This window comes from Microcaecilia unicolor, chromosome 9 (assembly GCF_901765095.1).
Source record: "Microcaecilia unicolor chromosome 9, aMicUni1.1, whole genome shotgun sequence".
Classification (NCBI taxonomy): domain Eukaryota; kingdom Metazoa; phylum Chordata; class Amphibia; order Gymnophiona; family Siphonopidae; genus Microcaecilia; species Microcaecilia unicolor.
The window spans coordinates 166,365,484-166,388,160 of NC_044039.1; the positions used below are offsets into that span (position 1 = coordinate 166,365,484).

The 22,677-nt window shown below is 50.2% G+C and overlaps 1 protein-coding gene across 1 annotated transcript in view; it reads left to right on the forward strand.

The window, feature by feature from the left end:
• Positions 1-22,677, forward strand: part of PSMC6 (proteasome 26S subunit, ATPase 6) — a 118,864-nt gene that overhangs the window by 93,967 nt on the left and 2,220 nt on the right. Inside the window, exon 13 of the mRNA XM_030214737.1 lies at positions 19,800-19,871. Within this exon, the coding sequence (XP_030070597.1) occupies positions 19,800-19,871 (72 nt within the window). The remainder of the gene's footprint in view (positions 1-19,799; positions 19,872-22,677) is intronic.

Sequence of the window (22,677 nt, forward strand, 5' to 3'; positions counted from 1 at the left end):
ACTCCAGTTCCACCCCGATCTTCCCAGGGCCTTCTCTCCAAGTGCCCAGAGTTCCCCAGGTGCTTTTTGGCTAGGATCAGGCGACCCTCAGGGGGAGGAATGCTGGCTTCGGCCTAACCCCTGGTAAGCCTTTCCTCAGCTGAGAGGTACCCACCTCTACCACCGGCTGCCTTTCAGGTGCTGTGGAGGACTTGCAGCTCATCTGCATATCCTTACAGCCTTCTCCGGGGTGACACCCAGGTCCACCCCGATCCACTCAGGGCCTCCGCTCTAGGTGCCCAGCGCTCCCACCAGGTGCTGTGGAGGACTTGCAGCCCTTCTGCATTTCCTCATAGCTGTATCCGGGGTGACTCCAGTTCCACCCCGATCTTCCCAGGGCCTTCTCTCCAAGTGCCCAGAGTTCCCCAGGTGCTTTTTGGCTAGGATCAGGCGACCCTCAGGGGGAGGAATGCTGGCTTCGGCCTAACCCCTGGTAAGCCTTTCCTCAGCTGAGAGGTACCCACCTCTACCACCGGCTGCCTTTCAGGTGCTGTGGAGGACTTGCAGCTCATCTGCATATCCTTACAGCCTTCTCCGGGGTGACACCCAGGTCCACCCCGATCCACTCAGGGCCTCCGCTCTAGGTGCCCAGCGCTCCCACCAGGTGCTGTGGAGGACTTGCAGCCCTTCTGCATTTCCTCATAGCTGTATCCGGGGTGACTCCAGTTCCACCCCGATCTTCCCAGGGCCTTCTCTCCAAGTGCCCAGAGTTCCCCAGGTGCTTTTTGGCTAGGATCAGGCGACCCTCAGGGGGAGGAATGCTGGCTTCGGCCTAACCCCTGGTAAGCCTTTCCTCAGCTGAGAGGTACCCACCTCTACCACCGGCTGCCTTTCAGGTGCTGTGGAGGACTTGCAGCTCATCTGCATATCCTTACAGCCTTCTCCGGGGTGACACCCAGGTCCACCCCGATCCACTCAGGGCCTCCGCTCTAGGTGCCCAGCGCTCCCACCAGGTGCTGTGGAGGACTTGCAGCCCTTCTGCATTTCCTCATAGCTGTATCCGGGGTGACTCCAGTTCCACCCCGATCTTCCCAGGGCCTTCTCTCCAAGTGCCCAGAGTTCCCCAGGTGCTTTTTGGCTAGGATCAGGCGACCCTCAGGGGGAGGAATGCTGGCTTCGGCCTAACCCCTGGTAAGCCTTTCCTCAGCTGAGAGGTACCCACCTCTACCACCGGCTGCCTTTCAGGTGCTGTGGAGGACTTGCAGCTCATCTGCATATCCTTACAGCCTTCTCCGGGGTGACACCCAGGTCCACCCCGATCCACTCAGGGCCTCCGCTCTAGGTGCCCAGCGCTCCCACCAGGTGCTGTGGAGGACTTGCAGCCCTTCTGCATTTCCTCATAGCTGTATCCGGGGTGACTCCAGTTCCACCCCGATCTTCCCAGGGCCTTCTCTCCAAGTGCCCAGAGTTCCCCAGGTGCTTTTGGCTAGGATCAGGCGACCCTCAGGGGGAGGAATGCTGGCTTCGGCCTAACCCCTGGTAAGCCTTTCCTCAGCTGAGAGGTACCCACCTCTACCACCGGCTGCCTTTCAGGTGCTGTGGAGGACTTGCAGCTCATCTGCATATCCTTACAGCCTTCTCCGGGGTGACACCCAGGTCCACCCCGATCCACTCAGGGCCTCCGCTCTAGGTGCCCAGCGCTCCCACCAGGTGCTGTGGAGGACTTGCAGCCCTTCTGCATTTCCTCATAGCTGTATCCGGGGTGACTCCAGTTCCACCCCGATCTTCCCAGGGCCTTCTCTCCAAGTGCCCAGAGTTCCCCAGGTGCTTTTTGGCTAGGATCAGGCGACCCTCAGGGGGAGGAATGCTGGCTTCGGCCTAACCCCTGGTAAGCCTTTCCTCAGCTGAGAGGTACCCACCTCTACCACCGGCTGCCTTTCAGGTGCTGTGGAGGACTTGCAGCTCATCTGCATATCCTTACAGCCTTCTCCGGGGTGACACCCAGGTCCACCCCGATCCACTCAGGGCCTCCGCTCTAGGTGCCCAGCGCTCCCACCAGGTGCTGTGGAGGACTTGCAGCCCTTCTGCATTTCCTCATAGCTGTATCCGGGGTGACTCCAGTTCCACCCCGATCTTCCCAGGGCCTTCTCTCCAAGTGCCCAGAGTTCCCCAGGTGCTTTTTGGCTAGGATCAGGCGACCCTCAGGGGGAGGAATGCTGGCTTCGGCCTAACCCCTGGTAAGCCTTTCCTCAGCTGAGAGGTACCCACCTCTACCACCGGCTGCCTTTCAGGTGCTGTGGAGGACTTGCAGCTCATCTGCATATCCTTACAGCCTTCTCCGGGGTGACACCCAGGTCCACCCCGATCCACTCAGGGCCTCCGCTCTAGGTGCCCAGCGCTCCCACCAGGTGCTGTGGAGGACTTGCAGCCCTTCTGCATTTCCTCATAGCTGTATCCGGGGTGACTCCAGTTCCACCCCGATCTTCCCAGGGCCTTCTCTCCAAGTGCCCAGAGTTCCCCAGGTGCTTTTTGGCTAGGATCAGGCGACCCTCAGGGGGAGGAATGCTGGCTTCGGCCTAACCCCTGGTAAGCCTTTCCTCAGCTGAGAGGTACCCACCTCTACCACCGGCTGCCTTTCAGGTGCTGTGGAGGACTTGCAGCTCATCTGCATATCCTTACAGCCTTCTCCGGGGTGACACCCAGGTCCACCCCGATCCACTCAGGGCCTCCGCTCTAGGTGCCCAGCGCTCCCACCAGGTGCTGTGGAGGACTTGCAGCCCTTCTGCATTTCCTCATAGCTGTATCCGGGGTGACTCCAGTTCCACCCCGATCTTCCCAGGGCCTTCTCTCCAAGTGCCCAGAGTTCCCCAGGTGCTTTTTGGCTAGGATCAGGCGACCCTCAGGGGGAGGAATGCTGGCTTCGGCCTAACCCCTGGTAAGCCTTTCCTCAGCTGAGAGGTACCCACCTCTACCACCGGCTGCCTTTCAGGTGCTGTGGAGGACTTGCAGCTCATCTGCATATCCTTACAGCCTTCTCCGGGGTGACACCCAGGTCCACCCCGATCCACTCAGGGCCTCCGCTCTAGGTGCCCAGCGCTCCCACCAGGTGCTGTGGAGGACTTGCAGCCCTTCTGCATTTCCTCATAGCTGTATCCGGGGTGACTCCAGTTCCACCCCGATCTTCCCAGGGCCTTCTCTCCAAGTGCCCAGAGTTCCCCAGGTGCTTTTTGGCTAGGATCAGGCGACCCTCAGGGGGAGGAATGCTGGCTTCGGCCTAACCCCTGGTAAGCCTTTCCTCAGCTGAGAGGTACCCACCTCTACCACCGGCTGCCTTTCAGGTGCTGTGGAGGACTTGCAGCTCATCTGCATATCCTTACAGCCTTCTCCGGGGTGACACCCAGGTCCACCCCGATCCACTCAGGGCCTCCGCTCTAGGTGCCCAGCGCTCCCACCAGGTGCTGTGGAGGACTTGCAGCCCTTCTGCATTTCCTCATAGCTGTATCCGGGGTGACTCCAGTTCCACCCCGATCTTCCCAGGGCCTTCTCTCCAAGTGCCCAGAGTTCCCCAGGTGCTTTTTGGCTAGGATCAGGCGACCCTCAGGGGGAGGAATGCTGGCTTCGGCCTAACCCCTGGTAAGCCTTTCCTCAGCTGAGAGGTACCCACCTCTACCACCGGCTGCCTTTCAGGTGCTGTGGAGGACTTGCAGCTCATCTGCATATCCTTACAGCCTTCTCCGGGGTGACACCCAGGTCCACCCCGATCCACTCAGGGCCTCCGCTCTAGGTGCCCAGCGCTCCCACCAGGTGCTGTGGAGGACTTGCAGCCCTTCTGCATTTCCTCATAGCTGTATCCGGGGTGACTCCAGTTCCACCCCGATCTTCCCAGGGCCTTCTCTCCAAGTGCCCAGAGTTCCCCAGGTGCTTTTTGGCTAGGATCAGGCGACCCTCAGGGGGAGGAATGCTGGCTTCGGCCTAACCCCTGGTAAGCCTTTCCTCAGCTGAGAGGTACCCACCTCTACCACCGGCTGCCTTTCAGGTGCTGTGGAGGACTTGCAGCTCATCTGCATATCCTTACAGCCTTCTCCGGGGTGACACCCAGGTCCACCCCGATCCACTCAGGGCCTCCGCTCTAGGTGCCCAGCGCTCCCACCAGGTGCTGTGGAGGACTTGCAGCCCTTCTGCATTTCCTCATAGCTGTATCCGGGGTGACTCCAGTTCCACCCCGATCTTCCCAGGGCCTTCTCTCCAAGTGCCCAGAGTTCCCCAGGTGCTTTTTGGCTAGGATCAGGCGACCCTCAGGGGGAGGAATGCTGGCTTCGGCCTAACCCCTGGTAAGCCTTTCCTCAGCTGAGAGGTACCCACCTCTACCACCGGCTGCCTTTCAGGTGCTGTGGAGGACTTGCAGCTCATCTGCATATCCTTACAGCCTTCTCCGGGGTGACACCCAGGTCCACCCCGATCCACTCAGGGCCTCCGCTCTAGGTGCCCAGCGCTCCCACCAGGTGCTGTGGAGGACTTGCAGCCCTTCTGCATTTCCTCATAGCTGTATCCGGGGTGACTCCAGTTCCACCCCGATCTTCCCAGGGCCTTCTCTCCAAGTGCCCAGAGTTCCCCAGGTGCTTTTTGGCTAGGATCAGGCGACCCTCAGGGGGAGGAATGCTGGCTTCGGCCTAACCCCTGGTAAGCCTTTCCTCAGCTGAGAGGTACCCACCTCTACCACCGGCTGCCTTTCAGGTGCTGTGGAGGACTTGCAGCTCATCTGCATATCCTTACAGCCTTCTCCGGGGTGACACCCAGGTCCACCCCGATCCACTCAGGGCCTCCGCTCTAGGTGCCCAGCGCTCCCACCAGGTGCTGTGGAGGACTTGCAGCCCTTCTGCATTTCCTCATAGCTGTATCCGGGGTGACTCCAGTTCCACCCCGATCTTCCCAGGGCCTTCTCTCCAAGTGCCCAGAGTTCCCCAGGTGCTTTTTGGCTAGGATCAGGCGACCCTCAGGGGGAGGAATGCTGGCTTCGGCCTAACCCCTGGTAAGCCTTTCCTCAGCTGAGAGGTACCCACCTCTACCACCGGCTGCCTTTCAGGTGCTGTGGAGGACTTGCAGCTCATCTGCATATCCTTACAGCCTTCTCCGGGGTGACACCCAGGTCCACCCCGATCCACTCAGGGCCTCCGCTCTAGGTGCCCAGCGCTCCCACCAGGTGCTGTGGAGGACTTGCAGCCCTTCTGCATTTCCTCATAGCTGTATCCGGGGTGACTCCAGTTCCACCCCGATCTTCCCAGGGCCTTCTCTCCAAGTGCCCAGAGTTCCCCAGGTGCTTTTTGGCTAGGATCAGGCGACCCTCAGGGGGAGGAATGCTGGCTTCGGCCTAACCCCTGGTAAGCCTTTCCTCAGCTGAGAGGTACCCACCTCTACCACCGGCTGCCTTTCAGGTGCTGTGGAGGACTTGCAGCTCATCTGCATATCCTTACAGCCTTCTCCGGGGTGACACCCAGGTCCACCCCGATCCACTCAGGGCCTCCGCTCTAGGTGCCCAGCGCTCCCACCAGGTGCTGTGGAGGACTTGCAGCCCTTCTGCATTTCCTCATAGCTGTATCCGGGGTGACTCCAGTTCCACCCCGATCTTCCCAGGGCCTTCTCTCCAAGTGCCCAGAGTTCCCCAGGTGCTTTTTGGCTAGGATCAGGCGACCCTCAGGGGGAGGAATGCTGGCTTCGGCCTAACCCCTGGTAAGCCTTTCCTCAGCTGAGAGGTACCCACCTCTACCACCGGCTGCCTTTCAGGTGCTGTGGAGGACTTGCAGCTCATCTGCATATCCTTACAGCCTTCTCCGGGGTGACACCCAGGTCCACCCCGATCCACTCAGGGCCTCCGCTCTAGGTGCCCAGCGCTCCCACCAGGTGCTGTGGAGGACTTGCAGCCCTTCTGCATTTCCTCATAGCTGTATCCGGGGTGACTCCAGTTCCACCCCGATCTTCCCAGGGCCTTCTCTCCAAGTGCCCAGAGTTCCCCAGGTGCTTTTTGGCTAGGATCAGGCGACCCTCAGGGGGAGGAATGCTGGCTTCGGCCTAACCCCTGGTAAGCCTTTCCTCAGCTGAGAGGTACCCACCTCTACCACCGGCTGCCTTTCAGGTGCTGTGGAGGACTTGCAGCTCATCTGCATATCCTTACAGCCTTCTCCGGGGTGACACCCAGGTCCACCCCGATCCACTCAGGGCCTCCGCTCTAGGTGCCCAGCGCTCCCACCAGGTGCTGTGGAGGACTTGCAGCCCTTCTGCATTTCCTCATAGCTGTATCCGGGGTGACTCCAGTTCCACCCCGATCTTCCCAGGGCCTTCTCTCCAAGTGCCCAGAGTTCCCCAGGTGCTTTTTGGCTAGGATCAGGCGACCCTCAGGGGGAGGAATGCTGGCTTCGGCCTAACCCCTGGTAAGCCTTTCCTCAGCTGAGAGGTACCCACCTCTACCACCGGCTGCCTTTCAGGTGCTGTGGAGGACTTGCAGCTCATCTGCATATCCTTACAGCCTTCTCCGGGGTGACACCCAGGTCCACCCCGATCCACTCAGGGCCTCCGCTCTAGGTGCCCAGCGCTCCCACCAGGTGCTGTGGAGGACTTGCAGCCCTTCTGCATTTCCTCATAGCTGTATCCGGGGTGACTCCAGTTCCACCCCGATCTTCCCAGGGCCTTCTCTCCAAGTGCCCAGAGTTCCCCAGGTGCTTTTTGGCTAGGATCAGGCGACCCTCAGGGGGAGGAATGCTGGCTTCGGCCTAACCCCTGGTAAGCCTTTCCTCAGCTGAGAGGTACCCACCTCTACCACCGGCTGCCTTTCAGGTGCTGTGGAGGACTTGCAGCTCATCTGCATATCCTTACAGCCTTCTCCGGGGTGACACCCAGGTCCACCCCGATCCACTCAGGGCCTCCGCTCTAGGTGCCCAGCGCTCCCACCAGGTGCTGTGGAGGACTTGCAGCCCTTCTGCATTTCCTCATAGCTGTATCCGGGGTGACTCCAGTTCCACCCCGATCTTCCCAGGGCCTTCTCTCCAAGTGCCCAGAGTTCCCCAGGTGCTTTTTGGCTAGGATCAGGCGACCCTCAGGGGGAGGAATGCTGGCTTCGGCCTAACCCCTGGTAAGCCTTTCCTCAGCTGAGAGGTACCCACCTCTACCACCGGCTGCCTTTCAGGTGCTGTGGAGGACTTGCAGCTCATCTGCATATCCTTACAGCCTTCTCCGGGGTGACACCCAGGTCCACCCCGATCCACTCAGGGCCTCCGCTCTAGGTGCCCAGCGCTCCCACCAGGTGCTGTGGAGGACTTGCAGCCCTTCTGCATTTCCTCATAGCTGTATCCGGGGTGACTCCAGTTCCACCCCGATCTTCCCAGGGCCTTCTCTCCAAGTGCCCAGAGTTCCCCAGGTGCTTTTTGGCTAGGATCAGGCGACCCTCAGGGGGAGGAATGCTGGCTTCGGCCTAACCCCTGGTAAGCCTTTCCTCAGCTGAGAGGTACCCACCTCTACCACCGGCTGCCTTTCAGGTGCTGTGGAGGACTTGCAGCTCATCTGCATATCCTTACAGCCTTCTCCGGGGTGACACCCAGGTCCACCCCGATCCACTCAGGGCCTCCGCTCTAGGTGCCCAGCGCTCCCACCAGGTGCTGTGGAGGACTTGCAGCCCTTCTGCATTTCCTCATAGCTGTATCCGGGGTGACTCCAGTTCCACCCCGATCTTCCCAGGGCCTTCTCTCCAAGTGCCCAGAGTTCCCCAGGTGCTTTTTGGCTAGGATCAGGCGACCCTCAGGGGGAGGAATGCTGGCTTCGGCCTAACCCCTGGTAAGCCTTTCCTCAGCTGAGAGGTACCCACCTCTACCACCGGCTGCCTTTCAGGTGCTGTGGAGGACTTGCAGCTCATCTGCATATCCTTACAGCCTTCTCCGGGGTGACACCCAGGTCCACCCCGATCCACTCAGGGCCTCCGCTCTAGGTGCCCAGCGCTCCCACCAGGTGCTGTGGAGGACTTGCAGCCCTTCTGCATTTCCTCATAGCTGTATCCGGGGTGACTCCAGTTCCACCCCGATCTTCCCAGGGCCTTCTCTCCAAGTGCCCAGAGTTCCCCAGGTGCTTTTTGGCTAGGATCAGGCGACCCTCAGGGGGAGGAATGCTGGCTTCGGCCTAACCCCTGGTAAGCCTTTCCTCAGCTGAGAGGTACCCACCTCTACCACCGGCTGCCTTTCAGGTGCTGTGGAGGACTTGCAGCTCATCTGCATATCCTTACAGCCTTCTCCGGGGTGACACCCAGGTCCACCCCGATCCACTCAGGGCCTCCGCTCTAGGTGCCCAGCGCTCCCACCAGGTGCTGTGGAGGACTTGCAGCCCTTCTGCATTTCCTCATAGCTGTATCCGGGGTGACTCCAGTTCCACCCCGATCTTCCCAGGGCCTTCTCTCCAAGTGCCCAGAGTTCCCCAGGTGCTTTTTGGCTAGGATCAGGCGACCCTCAGGGGGAGGAATGCTGGCTTCGGCCTAACCCCTGGTAAGCCTTTCCTCAGCTGAGAGGTACCCACCTCTACCACCGGCTGCCTTTCAGGTGCTGTGGAGGACTTGCAGCTCATCTGCATATCCTTACAGCCTTCTCCGGGGTGACACCCAGGTCCACCCCGATCCACTCAGGGCCTCCGCTCTAGGTGCCCAGCGCTCCCACCAGGTGCTGTGGAGGACTTGCAGCCCTTCTGCATTTCCTCATAGCTGTATCCGGGGTGACTCCAGTTCCACCCCGATCTTCCCAGGGCCTTCTCTCCAAGTGCCCAGAGTTCCCCAGGTGCTTTTTGGCTAGGATCAGGCGACCCTCAGGGGGAGGAATGCTGGCTTCGGCCTAACCCCTGGTAAGCCTTTCCTCAGCTGAGAGGTACCCACCTCTACCACCGGCTGCCTTTCAGGTGCTGTGGAGGACTTGCAGCTCATCTGCATATCCTTACAGCCTTCTCCGGGGTGACACCCAGGTCCACCCCGATCCACTCAGGGCCTCCGCTCTAGGTGCCCAGCGCTCCCACCAGGTGCTGTGGAGGACTTGCAGCCCTTCTGCATTTCCTCATAGCTGTATCCGGGGTGACTCCAGTTCCACCCCGATCTTCCCAGGGCCTTCTCTCCAAGTGCCCAGAGTTCCCCAGGTGCTTTTGGCTAGGATCAGGCGACCCTCAGGGGGAGGAATGCTGGCTTCGGCCTAACCCCTGGTAAGCCTTTCCTCAGCTGAGAGGTACCCACCTCTACCACCGGCTGCCTTTCAGGTGCTGTGGAGGACTTGCAGCTCATCTGCATATCCTTACAGCCTTCTCCGGGGTGACACCCAGGTCCACCCCGATCCACTCAGGGCCTCCGCTCTAGGTGCCCAGCGCTCCCACCAGGTGCTGTGGAGGACTTGCAGCCCTTCTGCATTTCCTCATAGCTGTATCCGGGGTGACTCCAGTTCCACCCCGATCTTCCCAGGGCCTTCTCTCCAAGTGCCCAGAGTTCCCCAGATGCTTTTTGGCTAGGATCAGGCGACCCTCAGGGGGAGGAATGCTGGCTTCGGCCTAACCCCTGGTAAGCCTTTCCTCAGCTGAGAGGTACCCACCTCTACCACCGGCTGCCTTTCAGGTGCTGTGGAGGACTTGCAGCTCATCTGCATATCCTTACAGCCTTCTCCGGGGTGACACCCAGGTCCACCCCGATCCACTCAGGGCCTCCGCTCTAGGTGCCCAGCGCTCCCACCAGGTGCTGTGGAGGACTTGCAGCCCTTCTGCATTTCCTCATAGCTGTATCCGGGGTGACTCCAGTTCCACCCCGATCTTCCCAGGGCCTTCTCTCCAAGTGCCCAGAGTTCCCCAGGTGCTTTTTGGCTAGGATCAGGCGACCCTCAGGGGGAGGAATGCTGGCTTCGGCCTAACCCCTGGTAAGCCTTTCCTCAGCTGAGAGGTACCCACCTCTACCACCGGCTGCCTTTCAGGTGCTGTGGAGGACTTGCAGCTCATCTGCATATCCTTACAGCCTTCTCCGGGGTGACACCCAGGTCCACCCCGATCCACTCAGGGCCTCCGCTCTTTTTCCAGTTGCTAAAGTACCTTAATCATTTATGGCCCCTATTCACATTCTCTTCCTAGCTCTGTCCCTTCCTAATCTTTTCCCTCACCCCCTACCTCTCTCCGCTACAGGAACTCACTTCCCATCCATTGACTTCATCACCTCACCTTCTCTCCTACCCTCTTCCTCCCTCTTGGCTTTTAATCTCCGTCTCTTTCTTCCCTCCATTTTGCCTTCCCCATTCCACCTAAATACCTCTCGCCTTCGACGCCTTCGTGGCCACACCTCTCCTACTCTCCTCCGCTCTCTTTTACTCCTTCTCTTACTCTCAGCTGGTGACATCAATCCCAATCCTGGCCCTCCTCACCAACTATTATCCAAACTCTACAGATCTCACCGTGACCTCTCTAACCTCATCTCTATTCCTCTACTCCCCTCCTCTTCTCTGCCCTTCTCTTGCGCCCTATGGAATGCCCGCTCTATCTGTAACAAACTCCCCTATATCCAGGACCTCTTTATCTCGCGTCACCTCCATCTGCTCGCCATAACAGAAACCTGGCTCTGCCCTGATGACTCTGCTTCAGTCGCAGCCCTGTGCCATGGCGGTTATCTATTTTCACATACTCCTCGCTCTGCTGGCCGTGGGGGCGGTGTTGGACTACTTCTCTCTCCCTCCTCCAGATTTCAACCCCTTCTTCCACCTCAATCTCACTGTTTTTCCTCCTTTGAAGTCCACTCTATCCGCCTTTTCTCTCCTCTGCCTCTTCGAATAGCGGTCATTTATCGTCCCCCTGATAAGTCCCTTTCATCCTTTCTCAGTGACTTTGATGCCTGGCTTGCCTTCTTCCATGATCCTTCCTCCCCCTCTCTCATCCTTGGTGACTTTAATATTCCTGCTAATGATCCTTCCAACTCTTATATTTCCAAGTTACTCGCTTTAACGTCGTCCTTTAATCTCCAACTATGCTCCACCTCCCCCACTCATCAAAATGGTCACTGTCTTGATCTCATCTTCTCTTCCAACTGTTCACCCTCTAGTTTCCTTGCCTCCGATCTTCCCCTCTCTGATCACCATCTTATAACTTTCACACTTAAATCTCCTCCCTCCCAGTCCCGTCCTATCCTATCTAATTTATCTAGGAATCTTCACGACATTGACCCTTCATCTCTATCCTCCCATGTTTCAAACCTCCTCTCTACTGTGGCACCATCCACGTCTGTCAACGAGGCTGTTTCTTCTTACAACAATACTCTATCCTCTGCCTTAGACACTCTTGCACCTTTGATGATCCGCCCTGTAAGGCGTACAAAACCCCAACCTTGGCTGACTTCTAATATCCGCTATCTACGTTCCTGTACCCGCTCCGCCGAACGCCTCTGGCGGAAATCTCGGGCCCTTGCTGATTTCTTACACTTTAAGTTCATGCTGACCTCCTTCCAATCTGCTCTTTTACGTGCCAAACAGGATTATTATATCCAACTGACCAACTCTCTTGGCTCTAATCCTCGACTTCTCTTCACCACATTGAACTCTCTCCTCAAGGTGCCCCCTCCCCCAACTCCCCCTTCATTATCTCCTCAGACCCTTGCTGAATTCTTTCACAACAAGGTTCAAAAGATAAACCTTGCTTTCTCTACCTCACCAGCTCTCCCTCCACTAGTCCGTTCCCCTCTCTCTCCTTCCCCTCATTCCCTTTCCTCCTTTCCTGAAGTTACTATTGAGGAAACTACACTTCTCCTTTCTTCCTCAAAATGTACCACCTGTTCCTCTAATCCCATTCCCACCCACCTTCTTAATGCCATCTCTCCTACTCTTATTCCTTTTATCTGTCACATTCTCAACCTCTCACTTTCCACTGCGACTGTCCCTGCTTCCTTTAAACATGCTGTGGTCACACCTCTCCTTAAGAAGCCTTCACTTGACCCTACTTGTCCCTCTAATTACCGACCCATCTCCCTCCTTCCTTTTCTCTCCAAATTACTTGAGCGTGCTGTTCACCGCCGCTGCCTTGATTTTCTCTCCTCACATGCTATTCTTGACCCACTACAATCTGGTTTTCGCCCTCTCCACTCAACTGAAACTGCGCTTACTAAAGTCTCCAATGACCTATTACTGGCTAAATCCAGAGGTCAATATTCCATCCTCATTCTTCTTGATCTTTCCGCTGCTTTTGACACTGTCGATCACAGCATACTTCTCGATACCCTGTCCTCACTTGGATTCCAGGGCTCTGTCCTTTCCTGGTTCTCTTCCTACCTCTCCCTCCGCACCTTTAGTGTTCACTCTGGTGGATCCTCTTCTACTTCTATCCCTCTGCCTGTCGGTGTACCTCAGGGTTCTGTTCTTGGTCCCCTCCTCTTTTCTATCTACACTTCTTCCCTTGGTTCATTAATCTCATCCCATGGCTTTTCCTACCACCTCTATGCTGATGACTCCCAAATCTACCTTTCTACCCCTGATATCTCACCTTGCATCCAAACCAAAGTTTCAGCGTGCTTGTCTGACATTGCTGCCTGGATGTCTCAACGCCACCTGAAATTAAATATGACCAAAACCGAGCTTCTCATTTTCCCCCCCAAACCCACCTCCCCGCTCCCCCCGTTTTCTATTTCTGTTGATGGCTCTCTCATTCTCCCTGTCTCCTCAGCTCGAAACCTTGGGGTCATCTTTGACTCTTCTCTCTCCTTCTCTGCTCATATCCAGCAGACCGCCAAGACCTGTCGTTTCTTTCTTTACAACATCCGTAAAATCCGCCCCTTTCTTTCCGAGCACTCTACCAAAACCCTCATCCACACCCTTGTCACCTCTCGTTTAGACTACTGCAATCTGCTTCTTGCTGGCCTCCCACTTAGTCACCTCTCCCCTCTCCAGTCGGTTCAAAACTCTGCTGCCCGTCTCATCTTCCGCCAGGGTCGCTTTACTCATACTACCCCTCTCCTCAAGACCCTTCACTGGCTCCCTATCCGTTTTCGCATCCTGTTCAAACTTCTTCTACTAACCTATAAATGTATTCACTCTGCTGCTCCCCAGTATCTCTCCACACTCGTCCTTCCCTACACCCCTTCCCGTGCACTCCGCTCCATGGATAAATCCTTCTTATCTGTTCCCTTCTCCACTACTGCCAACTCCAGACTTCGCGCCTTCTATCTCGCTGCACCCTACGCCTGGAATAAACTTCCTGAGCCCCTACGTCTTGCCCCATCCTTGGCCACCTTTAAATCTAGACTGAAAACCCACCTCTTTAACATTGCTTTTGACTCGTAACCACTTGTAACCACTCGCCTCCACCTACCCTCCTCTCTTCCTTCCCGTTCACATTAATTTGATTTGATTTGCTTACTTTATTTATTTTTTGTCTATTAGATTGTAAGCTCTTTGAGCAGGGACTGTCTTTCTTCTATGTTTGTACAGCGCTGCGTATGCCTTGTAGCGCTATAGAAATGCTAAATAGTAGTAGTAGTAGTAGTAGCATTGGGCTTACCACCACTCTGTAAAAGGGGCCCTAAAATATTTACTGTATCCAAGAGTTGACACTGGCCATATTCTGGCTACTAGGCCTGCATCAGGAGTCTAAAAGCAATCAAAACACATATACATCCATCAATCACCTAATATAATAAAATACAAAGAAACAAAGTACTTCTAAAAATTCAAGAATGAATGATTTTTAAAAAAGGGAAAATGAGAAAAATACAATTGAAATTAAAAACAGAACTGATATATACAATAAGTTCAAATGTAAAATAGCTAAAGGAGTCACCTCTTCAAAGATGTCACAAAGCAGTGCTAATATTACAAAAATTAGTATGTATCATATGTAGTAATAATGGAAGAAGTGAACACAGAACTAATGTGCAGAATAAATTTAAATGTAAGATGACTGATAAGAGCCACCTCCCCAAAAATGTCACAATCCAGTGCTATCACAATAATCAATATGCAACACATACAGTGCTAAAAGGAAAACTAAAACCACTTAATTGTAATTAAAAAAAAAAAAAAAAGCACCGGTAGATAACCATGAGCTAATATTGTACATTTTATCTAAAAATCAGAACTGCTCTAGTGAAGAATATAGTATAAAAGAGTATAGTATATATCAGGGGCGTATCTGCGTGGGGCCTCAGGGGCCTGGGCCCCCGCAGATTTTGCCCTGGACCCCCCTACCGCCATCAACCCTCCCCCGCTGCCGTTCTTACTTTTGCTGGCGGGGGACCCCAACCCCCGCCAGCCGAGGTCTGCTTCCACCTGCCGCTGCCGTAAAAACTTCTTCTTCAGCCGGCGGGGGACCCCAAACCCCCGCCAGCCGCCCCGCGGTGTTTAAAATTCATCTTCGGCCTCCGTGGCCGTGCTGCTGTGATAGGCGCTGTTGAAATCCACTTCGGAGTCTGACGTCGTTGTACGTGCTGCGACGTCAGACTCCGAAGTGGATTTCAACAGCGCCTATCACAGCAGCACGGCCACAGAGGCCGAAGATGAATTTTAAACACCGCGGGGCGGCTGGCGGGGGTTTGGGGTCCCCCGCCGGCTGAAGAAGAAGTTTTTACGGCAGCGGCAGGTGGAAGCAGACCTCGGCTGGCGGGGGTTGGGGTCCCCCGCCAGCAAAAGTAAGAACGGCAGCGGGGGAGGGTTGGCGGCGGGAGGGGGGGTGGAGAGAGTCATTGGTGGCGGTGGGGGCTCGGCGGCGGCGGCGGGGGGGGGGGGGGGGCTAAAATGTGCCCCCTCCCTCTGGCTCTGGCCCCCCCTACCGCCGGAGTCCAGATACGCCCCTGGTATATATAAAAAAGAAAACACAGTATAGAAAGAAACAAAACTAGAAATGTGTTAGGGAAAGAAGACAAAAGTCCAAGAAATACCTCAGAAAGGATGTTTGTAGATTAATCTGTCCTGTGGCTAAAAGGAAACATAGGAATAGAAATAGCCATATGAAGTGAGACTGGAAAATAAAAAAACAAAAGTACTGTATTTCAAAGTTTACGATGTCTCATGTAAAGTGGGGAAACAATGAAAGACAAAAAAATGCTGTGTACTAAAAATTCGCTCTTGCAAATAAATGTGCCTTAAACTATAGGTAGTGTGCAAAAAGTATCAATGAGTGAGTAAAAAATCTCAATGCACCTTGCAAAACAAAAGCTTAGCAAAACTTGACAAAGTCGAAGGTGCCTAAACAAGAAAGTAGTACAATTGTGTGAACATTGAGAGAACATCTCAAAGTGCATGATACGTGTAATATAACTAAAAAATATTTGATATGAAAACACCCCTATCAGTGTTGGTAAACAAAATGCAGATTAATCAGTACACGGAACTGTGACGCAATGACCATATGTGATGCAAATTCTGAGCAGACACAAATTATTTATCTAGACGTTTGCCCTTTGAGCTTAGCTGTAAGTGCTCTAAAAGCTGCCAGTCTATTCCACATTCCGCCCTGTACTGGAACAAACTTGCCACTGCACACCTTGTAAAAAACCTGACAAATGGTGGACGGATATGGGTCTGGTGATATATACTTTAAAAAAAAATATCTCCAACAAGAGTCTATTTAACCAAAAAAATAAAAACACTCAGTTATGCTCGGAAAGCTAGTTTAAAGAGAGATACTAAAAAATATTAAACATAAATAACAAATGCCATTACTCCACAAGCAGTACCACCACTAGATCCGATATGGTTTGCAGAGTAAACCTACTCTGGAAATATCTATTACTTTTGTTTTTTATCAAATTTATTCATACAAAGAAGAAAATACAAGGTATTCTAGGAAAAGAAATTATTTAAGCATCTTGCTCTTTCACATGACAAAGATCAAGTCCACATCAGGGAGAAAGATAAACCACCAAATAATCAATTTAAGCAATAACAAAAAAAATCATGGAGATACAGTCAACCCCTGCCCCCCCCCCCCCCCCCCCAAAATAAAACCTACCTTATAATAAATGAACTACTTTTAGCAGGCAAGAGTCCCTCAAGATGTATAGGATACAAAAAGATATATGAATGATTCTCATAAGTGAGCAGACTTTGGGCAAGATGCACTAAAGACTTGTTAAAGCCCTTTCCTTACCGATTCCCTTAGCGAATCGGTAAGGAACGGGCATGCGTCAAGGAATAGGAATGCAAATGAACTGCTCGTTGTAGCTCACTTGCATTCTCTATTCCATCGTTACACAGTCAGCCAGTCGAGCACGCGCAGAGCAGCCAAACGTTATGCTGGCTGCTCTGCGCATGCCAAGGACATCCTTTATGAACGTCCTTCACTATATATTAAAAAAAAAAAGACGAGCTGTGCCTATGGACGTCCTTTGCTCCCCCTCCCCCCTGCATTGAAATGACAGTTTCCCGCAGCCCCCCCCCCCCCCCCCCCGAGGTCGTCGCCGCCACTCCCCTCCTCCATCTGCCACCGGGCCGGGCCCTCACAGCACCTCTTACCTCCGTGTGAAGGTGCTGCAGCAGGCAACAGCTGATCGCCTCTCTTCGGACTTCCCTCCTTTCCTCCCTGGCCCGCCCTCGTCTGGCCCTTTATCTGGAAACATCAATATAGTCTGATCATGGAAAGGGATTGCCTTCTTCTGAAAATAAATCTTTAACAAGGACAGTTTCTTTTCCATAGAGCGATTTTGTTTCTTTTTGTGTACCTGTATGGTTTTTAGTGGACTATCAAAGCCACACAGATACCACAATGATGTTTAAATGTCATCAGCAGTTTTATCTTTGGGTCTTTAAATTCCCTGCCAAAGTTCAGCCTTGTTTTCACTATCACCAGATTTTAGCGATAAACTGTGACCAGATTGGTAAGGAAATAAATCTTAGAATTATATATGTTTTCATGGCTTAGAAATAGATATTTCCAGAGTAGACTTACTCTGCAGACCTTATTGGATCTAGTGGTGGTACCACTCGCAGATTGTGTTTTTTGGGTTTTTTAAAAATGTTTTAAAATATTTTTAAAAATATTTCTCCTTAAACTAGCTTTGTGAGCGTAATTTTCCAGTTTTTATTTTTAGGTTAGAAACTCAAAGCACATATCACCAGATCCGTATCTGTCCACCATTTGATGGATGCTGGCATGATACTTTTTGCACACTACCTAGTTTAAGGCACATTATTTGCAAGAGCGCATTTTTAGTATACCGCATTTTTTTCTTTCATTGTTTCCCCACTTCACATGAGCACATTGTAAACTTTGATGTATAGTACTTATTTGTTTTTTTTTATTTTTCATTCTCAGTTCATATGGCTATTTCTATTCCTATGTTTTCTTATAGCCACAGGACGGATTAATCTACAGACATCCTTTCTGAGGTATTTCTTGGACTTTAGACTTCTGTCGCTAACACATTTCTAGTTTTGTCTCTTTCTATACTATTTTTTTTTCTTTTATATATATACTATTTTATACTATATTCTTCACTAGAGCAGTTCTGATTTTTAGATAAAATATACAATATTAGCTCATGGTTATCTACCAGAGCAGTTTTTTTATTAATTATAATTAAGTGGTTTTAGTTTTCCAATTAGCACTGTATGTGTTGCATATTATTATTGTGATGGGGTTGCAACGTTTTTGGGGAGGTGGCTCTATCAGCTATTACATTTAAGTTTATTCTGCATTTTAGCTCTGTTCACTTCCTCCATTACTATTGTATATGATATATACCAATTTTTGTGATATTAGCACTGGTTTGTGACATCTTTGAAGATGCAACTCCTTTTAACTATTTTACATTTGAACTTATTGTATATATTCTGTTTTTATTTTCAATTGTATTTCTCATTCTCCCTTTTTTAAATCATTCATATTTGTATTTTTTAATTTACTTTGTTTCTTTGCATTTTATTATATTAAGTGATTGTATGTATATGTTTTTGATGCAGACCTAGTGGCTGAAACACAGCCTGTGTGGATTCGTGGATGCAATAAATATTTTATTTTGATGAGCATCATCTGATGATTTGCTTTAATCTCCTTTACTCAGGTCTCTTAGAACAGCATGCAGGTCCCTGGAATAGTCTAGTTGTGGGTGTAGTGCATTGCAGATAGGTGGACCATGCTCATACCTCTCCGTACCTGTTACACTTGTGGAGGAAACTGTGAGCCCTCCAAAACTCACCAGAAACCCACATATAGGTGCCCCTTTCACCCGTAAGGGCTATGGTAGTGGTGTACAGTTGGGGGGGGGGGGGTGGATTTTGGAGAGCTCAGCAGACAAGGAATCAATGGTGAGATGTGTACCTGGGTGGATTTTATGAAGTCCACTGTAGTGCCCCCTTGGGTGCCCTATTGCTTTCCTGGGATGTTTGGTGGACCAGTCTACTAAAAATGCTGGCTCCTCCTACATCCCAATGGCTTGATTTTGTGCGTTTTGCACTTGTACATTTTTGATTGAAAATGGACCAAAAAAACAAAACGTGCAGATCATAAAACCTTGTTCAAAACAGTATTTTTGAAAACAAAAGATAGACTTTTTTTTTTTTTAATGACCTTCTTTCCTATTTAGATTTTGGATGTTTTTTGCAAAAAACATCCAAAGTCTGACTTGGATGTCATATCGAAAATGGCCCTCCGCATCTCTTAACTGCCCCAGGAGGACTTTAGGATTACTCAGTGAAAGCAGTATTTACTTGAAGAAAAACTATAAAACACTATGAATTAGACATGAAAGCATCCACTGATGCTCTTCTTAAAAATTTTATCAGGTGTGGAATGGAAGGGGCCACAATGGGCCACATGTTCTGGACATGCACAGGGATTGTAAAATATTGGACAGATATAATAGCAAGAGTGTCTGGAATGTGGAATGCGAGATGGCCATGCGACCTGTCCCTCCTGTTTGGATTTCCTGCTCTGCACCCACCCACTCCAAGAGGAATACAAAAATTTGTGAGGAAAGCTATTATAGTAGCCAAGCAAGTTATACTGACAGAATGGATAACCAACAGCTACCCTACAGTGCAGCAGTGGAGGACACGGATGATTGTGCTTTTAAGAATGGAACGAATGGGTATACATGACTTTTCCTCAAGGCGAGGAGAGAACTTGCAGCAATGCTGGAGCCCGTTTTGGAATACCTTGCCCCCCCAATGGCAAGGAGCCGCTTACTGAACAGATAGGTCTGTAATCAATAGGAAGAACTCGCAGCTGAGGTAGTGCAATGGTGTGCATAGAGAAAAGGGTATAGAAAGGGTAAAAAAAAAAAGGGGGGGAGGGACGTTAACCTCACTGTATAACTTACAGATATGTACCTTGTTGATAATAAAAAGGATTGAAATATAAAAAATTTATCAGTTAAGAAAATTGTCTCCCTGCATGATTGTTGTAAGTGGAAGGGCTGGAATATGGTTTTCCTTCCAAATAAAAAGGCTTCTTGAAGCTTTACCAACAAAACAATCCCTCATAAGATTCTATAAGCTGGTAATGAGAAAGTATAACATGAAGTGTTATACAAGTACCAGGATGATTCAGATTTAAAGGTTGGGTCAAGGTGTAAAGAATACTCTTGAGCTTGGAGATATTGTGCCTAAGGCAAGGGAACATGCATCAGTTATGAATTGTAGAGACTCTTCTGTCTAAGACTTTATTTTGTGTTGTGCCAATTGTGAAAACAGTCTCATGGAACTGTAAGAAACCACCTTTCTACAAAGACAGTGATCCTGACTGAAACTTGTTTAATTAGAATTGTCAATCATTCCAGAATATTAAAATATATTTAATTTGTACTTGTAATGAAATTTCACTTTGTTGTAATTATTCCTTCCTTTATTTTTTATGAATAGATTATGAAGCAATTGTGAAGCTTTCAGATGGGTTTAATGGAGCAGATTTAAGAAATGTTTGCACTGAGGCTGGTAAGGAAAAATGCTTGCTGTAGTCATTTCAGGTTTGTTAGCAGAATATCATATATTTTTGTGTTTATAAGTGCACTACTGTCTTTGCCTCAGAGACCAGGAGTAGCCTTCTGGAGGTCTCCTGGAGGGTGGACCCTCAAAACCTTTTCCTCTATTCCTCTCTTCCCCCTACCCCCCCCCCCCCCCCCCCCCCCCCCCCGGCAGAGCCCCAGGCAAGAAAAGCTCTGGCTGCCAGATAAGTATTAGACTTAATAAATGTTTGTTCAAAATAGCAAAAGAAGCCAATAAGTAATTGTTAAAATATTTAAAAAAAAATAAAATCCCAATAGAGTATAATATGTAGCAAATAAAACTTGAGTTTTCCCTGGGAGCTATCAATATGTCCACCTGCTAGTGTAGACACACTGAGGCTCTCCATCCTCAATTCTGTTTCTTCTTATATACCTTTTCTTCCTTTCTTTATTATCTTAATTACCCTTCCTACCTAATGAATATGCATCTTTCCAGAACATTCTATTTCCTTTTATGGTGAATCCTGTTCCAGCACTTTCTACCATCTTCCAACTCTTTTCATTGGTTCCCTTATTGCATGGACAGTTTAAGGCCTGTCATGTACATAAGCATAAGTTTTTATTAGATAATGGTTGACCTATATCCAAGTTATGCATAGCATGATATTGCCTACACCCTTTTGCTGAAGATTCAATTTTACCCAAACCCACTTACTTCTCCTTTTGATTGTTTATCTGGATACTGCAGGTGTCCTTAGTCATAGGAGTCTCTGGTTGTTGGTTGCTGACAAGGAACTTATCACAAGTTAGCTTAGGCCAAATGTCAAACCACAAATTTCTACAGCTTTGGAAGAGTAGTTATTATAAAAAACACTTTTATAGCTGTCTTGCAATTTCAGGTCTGCTCCCAGCTCAAGAAATGCAAGATGGGTATACTAAAATTAAAACTAGAAATATGGAGGGTTTGCACCTTGCTATGGTCTCTGTGATATATTATCTGTCAGTGTAGAGGGGAGAGGGACTTGATTTATTGCCCTTCGTACCCAGATTGACCTAGGGGTTCTGAAATAAGTCATCCTCTGGAGTGGCTTAAACCTTATCCAGATGCTTACCTGACACCAATCTTTTTATATTTGAGATTTGAACAATGAAGGAATCGTATTACCTAAGGGGCTGAATGTGAAATATCTGATTAGGTTGTACCTGGAGTATATACTATTTTGACCAAGTACCACAATTTCACTCTTATTTAGTAGGGTGGACCCCTGTTGGCCCTAATAAAATATAGGGTAAAGATTGGCACCTTTCTTCCCTCCATACAGGTAGAAGTATGGGTGTGCTGATGGCACATGTACTTCTACTTTACTAGAAAAAAGACAGAGGGAGGTTGGGGATGGAAATTAAACAGGCAGACTGCTTGATCGTATATAATTCCTGGCATTTGTTCTGCAATTTTTCCTTTGTTGCAAGTACAAAGTCATATACTCCGTATTCATGTGCCACGTGCTGGCCAAATTGGATACAAAGGAGCCACTGGACTGTAGTCTCTCTATAGGGCACTGCTTCTCAACCCTCTCCTTGTAGCACACTTTGGCAACTGGGTTTTTAGGATTCCCACAATGAGTATGCATGAGAAAAATTTGCATATGTGAATCTATTGCATGCATATTTATTGTGAGAATCCTGAAAGCCTAGCTGAGGTTAAGTGTGCCTACAGGAGAAGGTTGAGAAGCACTGCTCCACAAATAAGCTCATTATTGCCCTTGAATGTAACTTTGTAACCAAATGCCTATATGAGAAGTCCAAAAAGGCGCCCTTGATTCTCCACGGTGAGGTTGCCTTAGTGTGTCTTTACATGGTCTGGTATTTATAACTTTTTTCAGAAAATTATTTTAAAGTCACTCTTTACACTATGTAGTGAGATTTGGCTTGACACTATTGCACTAAGACCGATGGTTTCCCCGAGTCATAATGGGGATAAGTAAAAATAATATGATGGTCCTTTTAATTAATAGTAATGACTTTTCTAGTCTTGCATCTGGTTAGATTTTCTTTAAGCTGCCTTCTACGCCTTCCCGCTTCAACATCTCCTTTTTCAGGTATTCCTCCATTTTATCAAAATCAGTATGTCTGAAATCCAGTACTTTTAGTTTTGTGCGGCGAAGGCACAGTGTGGACGCACAAAACTAAAAGTACTGGATTTCAGACGTACTGATTTTGATAAAATGGGGGAATACCTGAAAAAGGAGCTGTTTAAGTAGGAAGACGTAGAAGTGGAATATCAGTGGTCAAAGCTGAAGGCTGCTATAAATATGGCGACTGATCTTTACGCGAGGAAAGTAAACAAAACCAAGAGAAACAGGAAGCCTATATGATTTTCCAACCAAGTAGCTGAAAAAAATAAGAGCAAAAGAGGCTTTGTTCAAGAAATACAAAAGAATGCAACAAGAGGATCATGGAAAAGATTATCGGATTAAACTCAAAGAAATGAAGAGAGAAATATGGCTAGTGAAAGTGCGAGCGGAAGAAAAAATAGCTAAAGATGTAAAGAGAGGTGACAAGACCTTTTTCAGGTATTTTGGAGAAAGGAGAAAAGATAGGAATGGAATTGCAAGACTGAAAGATAATGAGAGTGGTTATGTGGAAAGGGAGGAGGATAAAGCGAATGTGCTAAACAATTACTTCTCTTTACTGTTCACGGAGGAAAATCCTGGTGAAGGACCGCGGTTGGCTGCTGAAGGAATATTTGGGAATGGAGTGGATACTGCGCCGTTTATGGAAGAAAGAGTTTATAA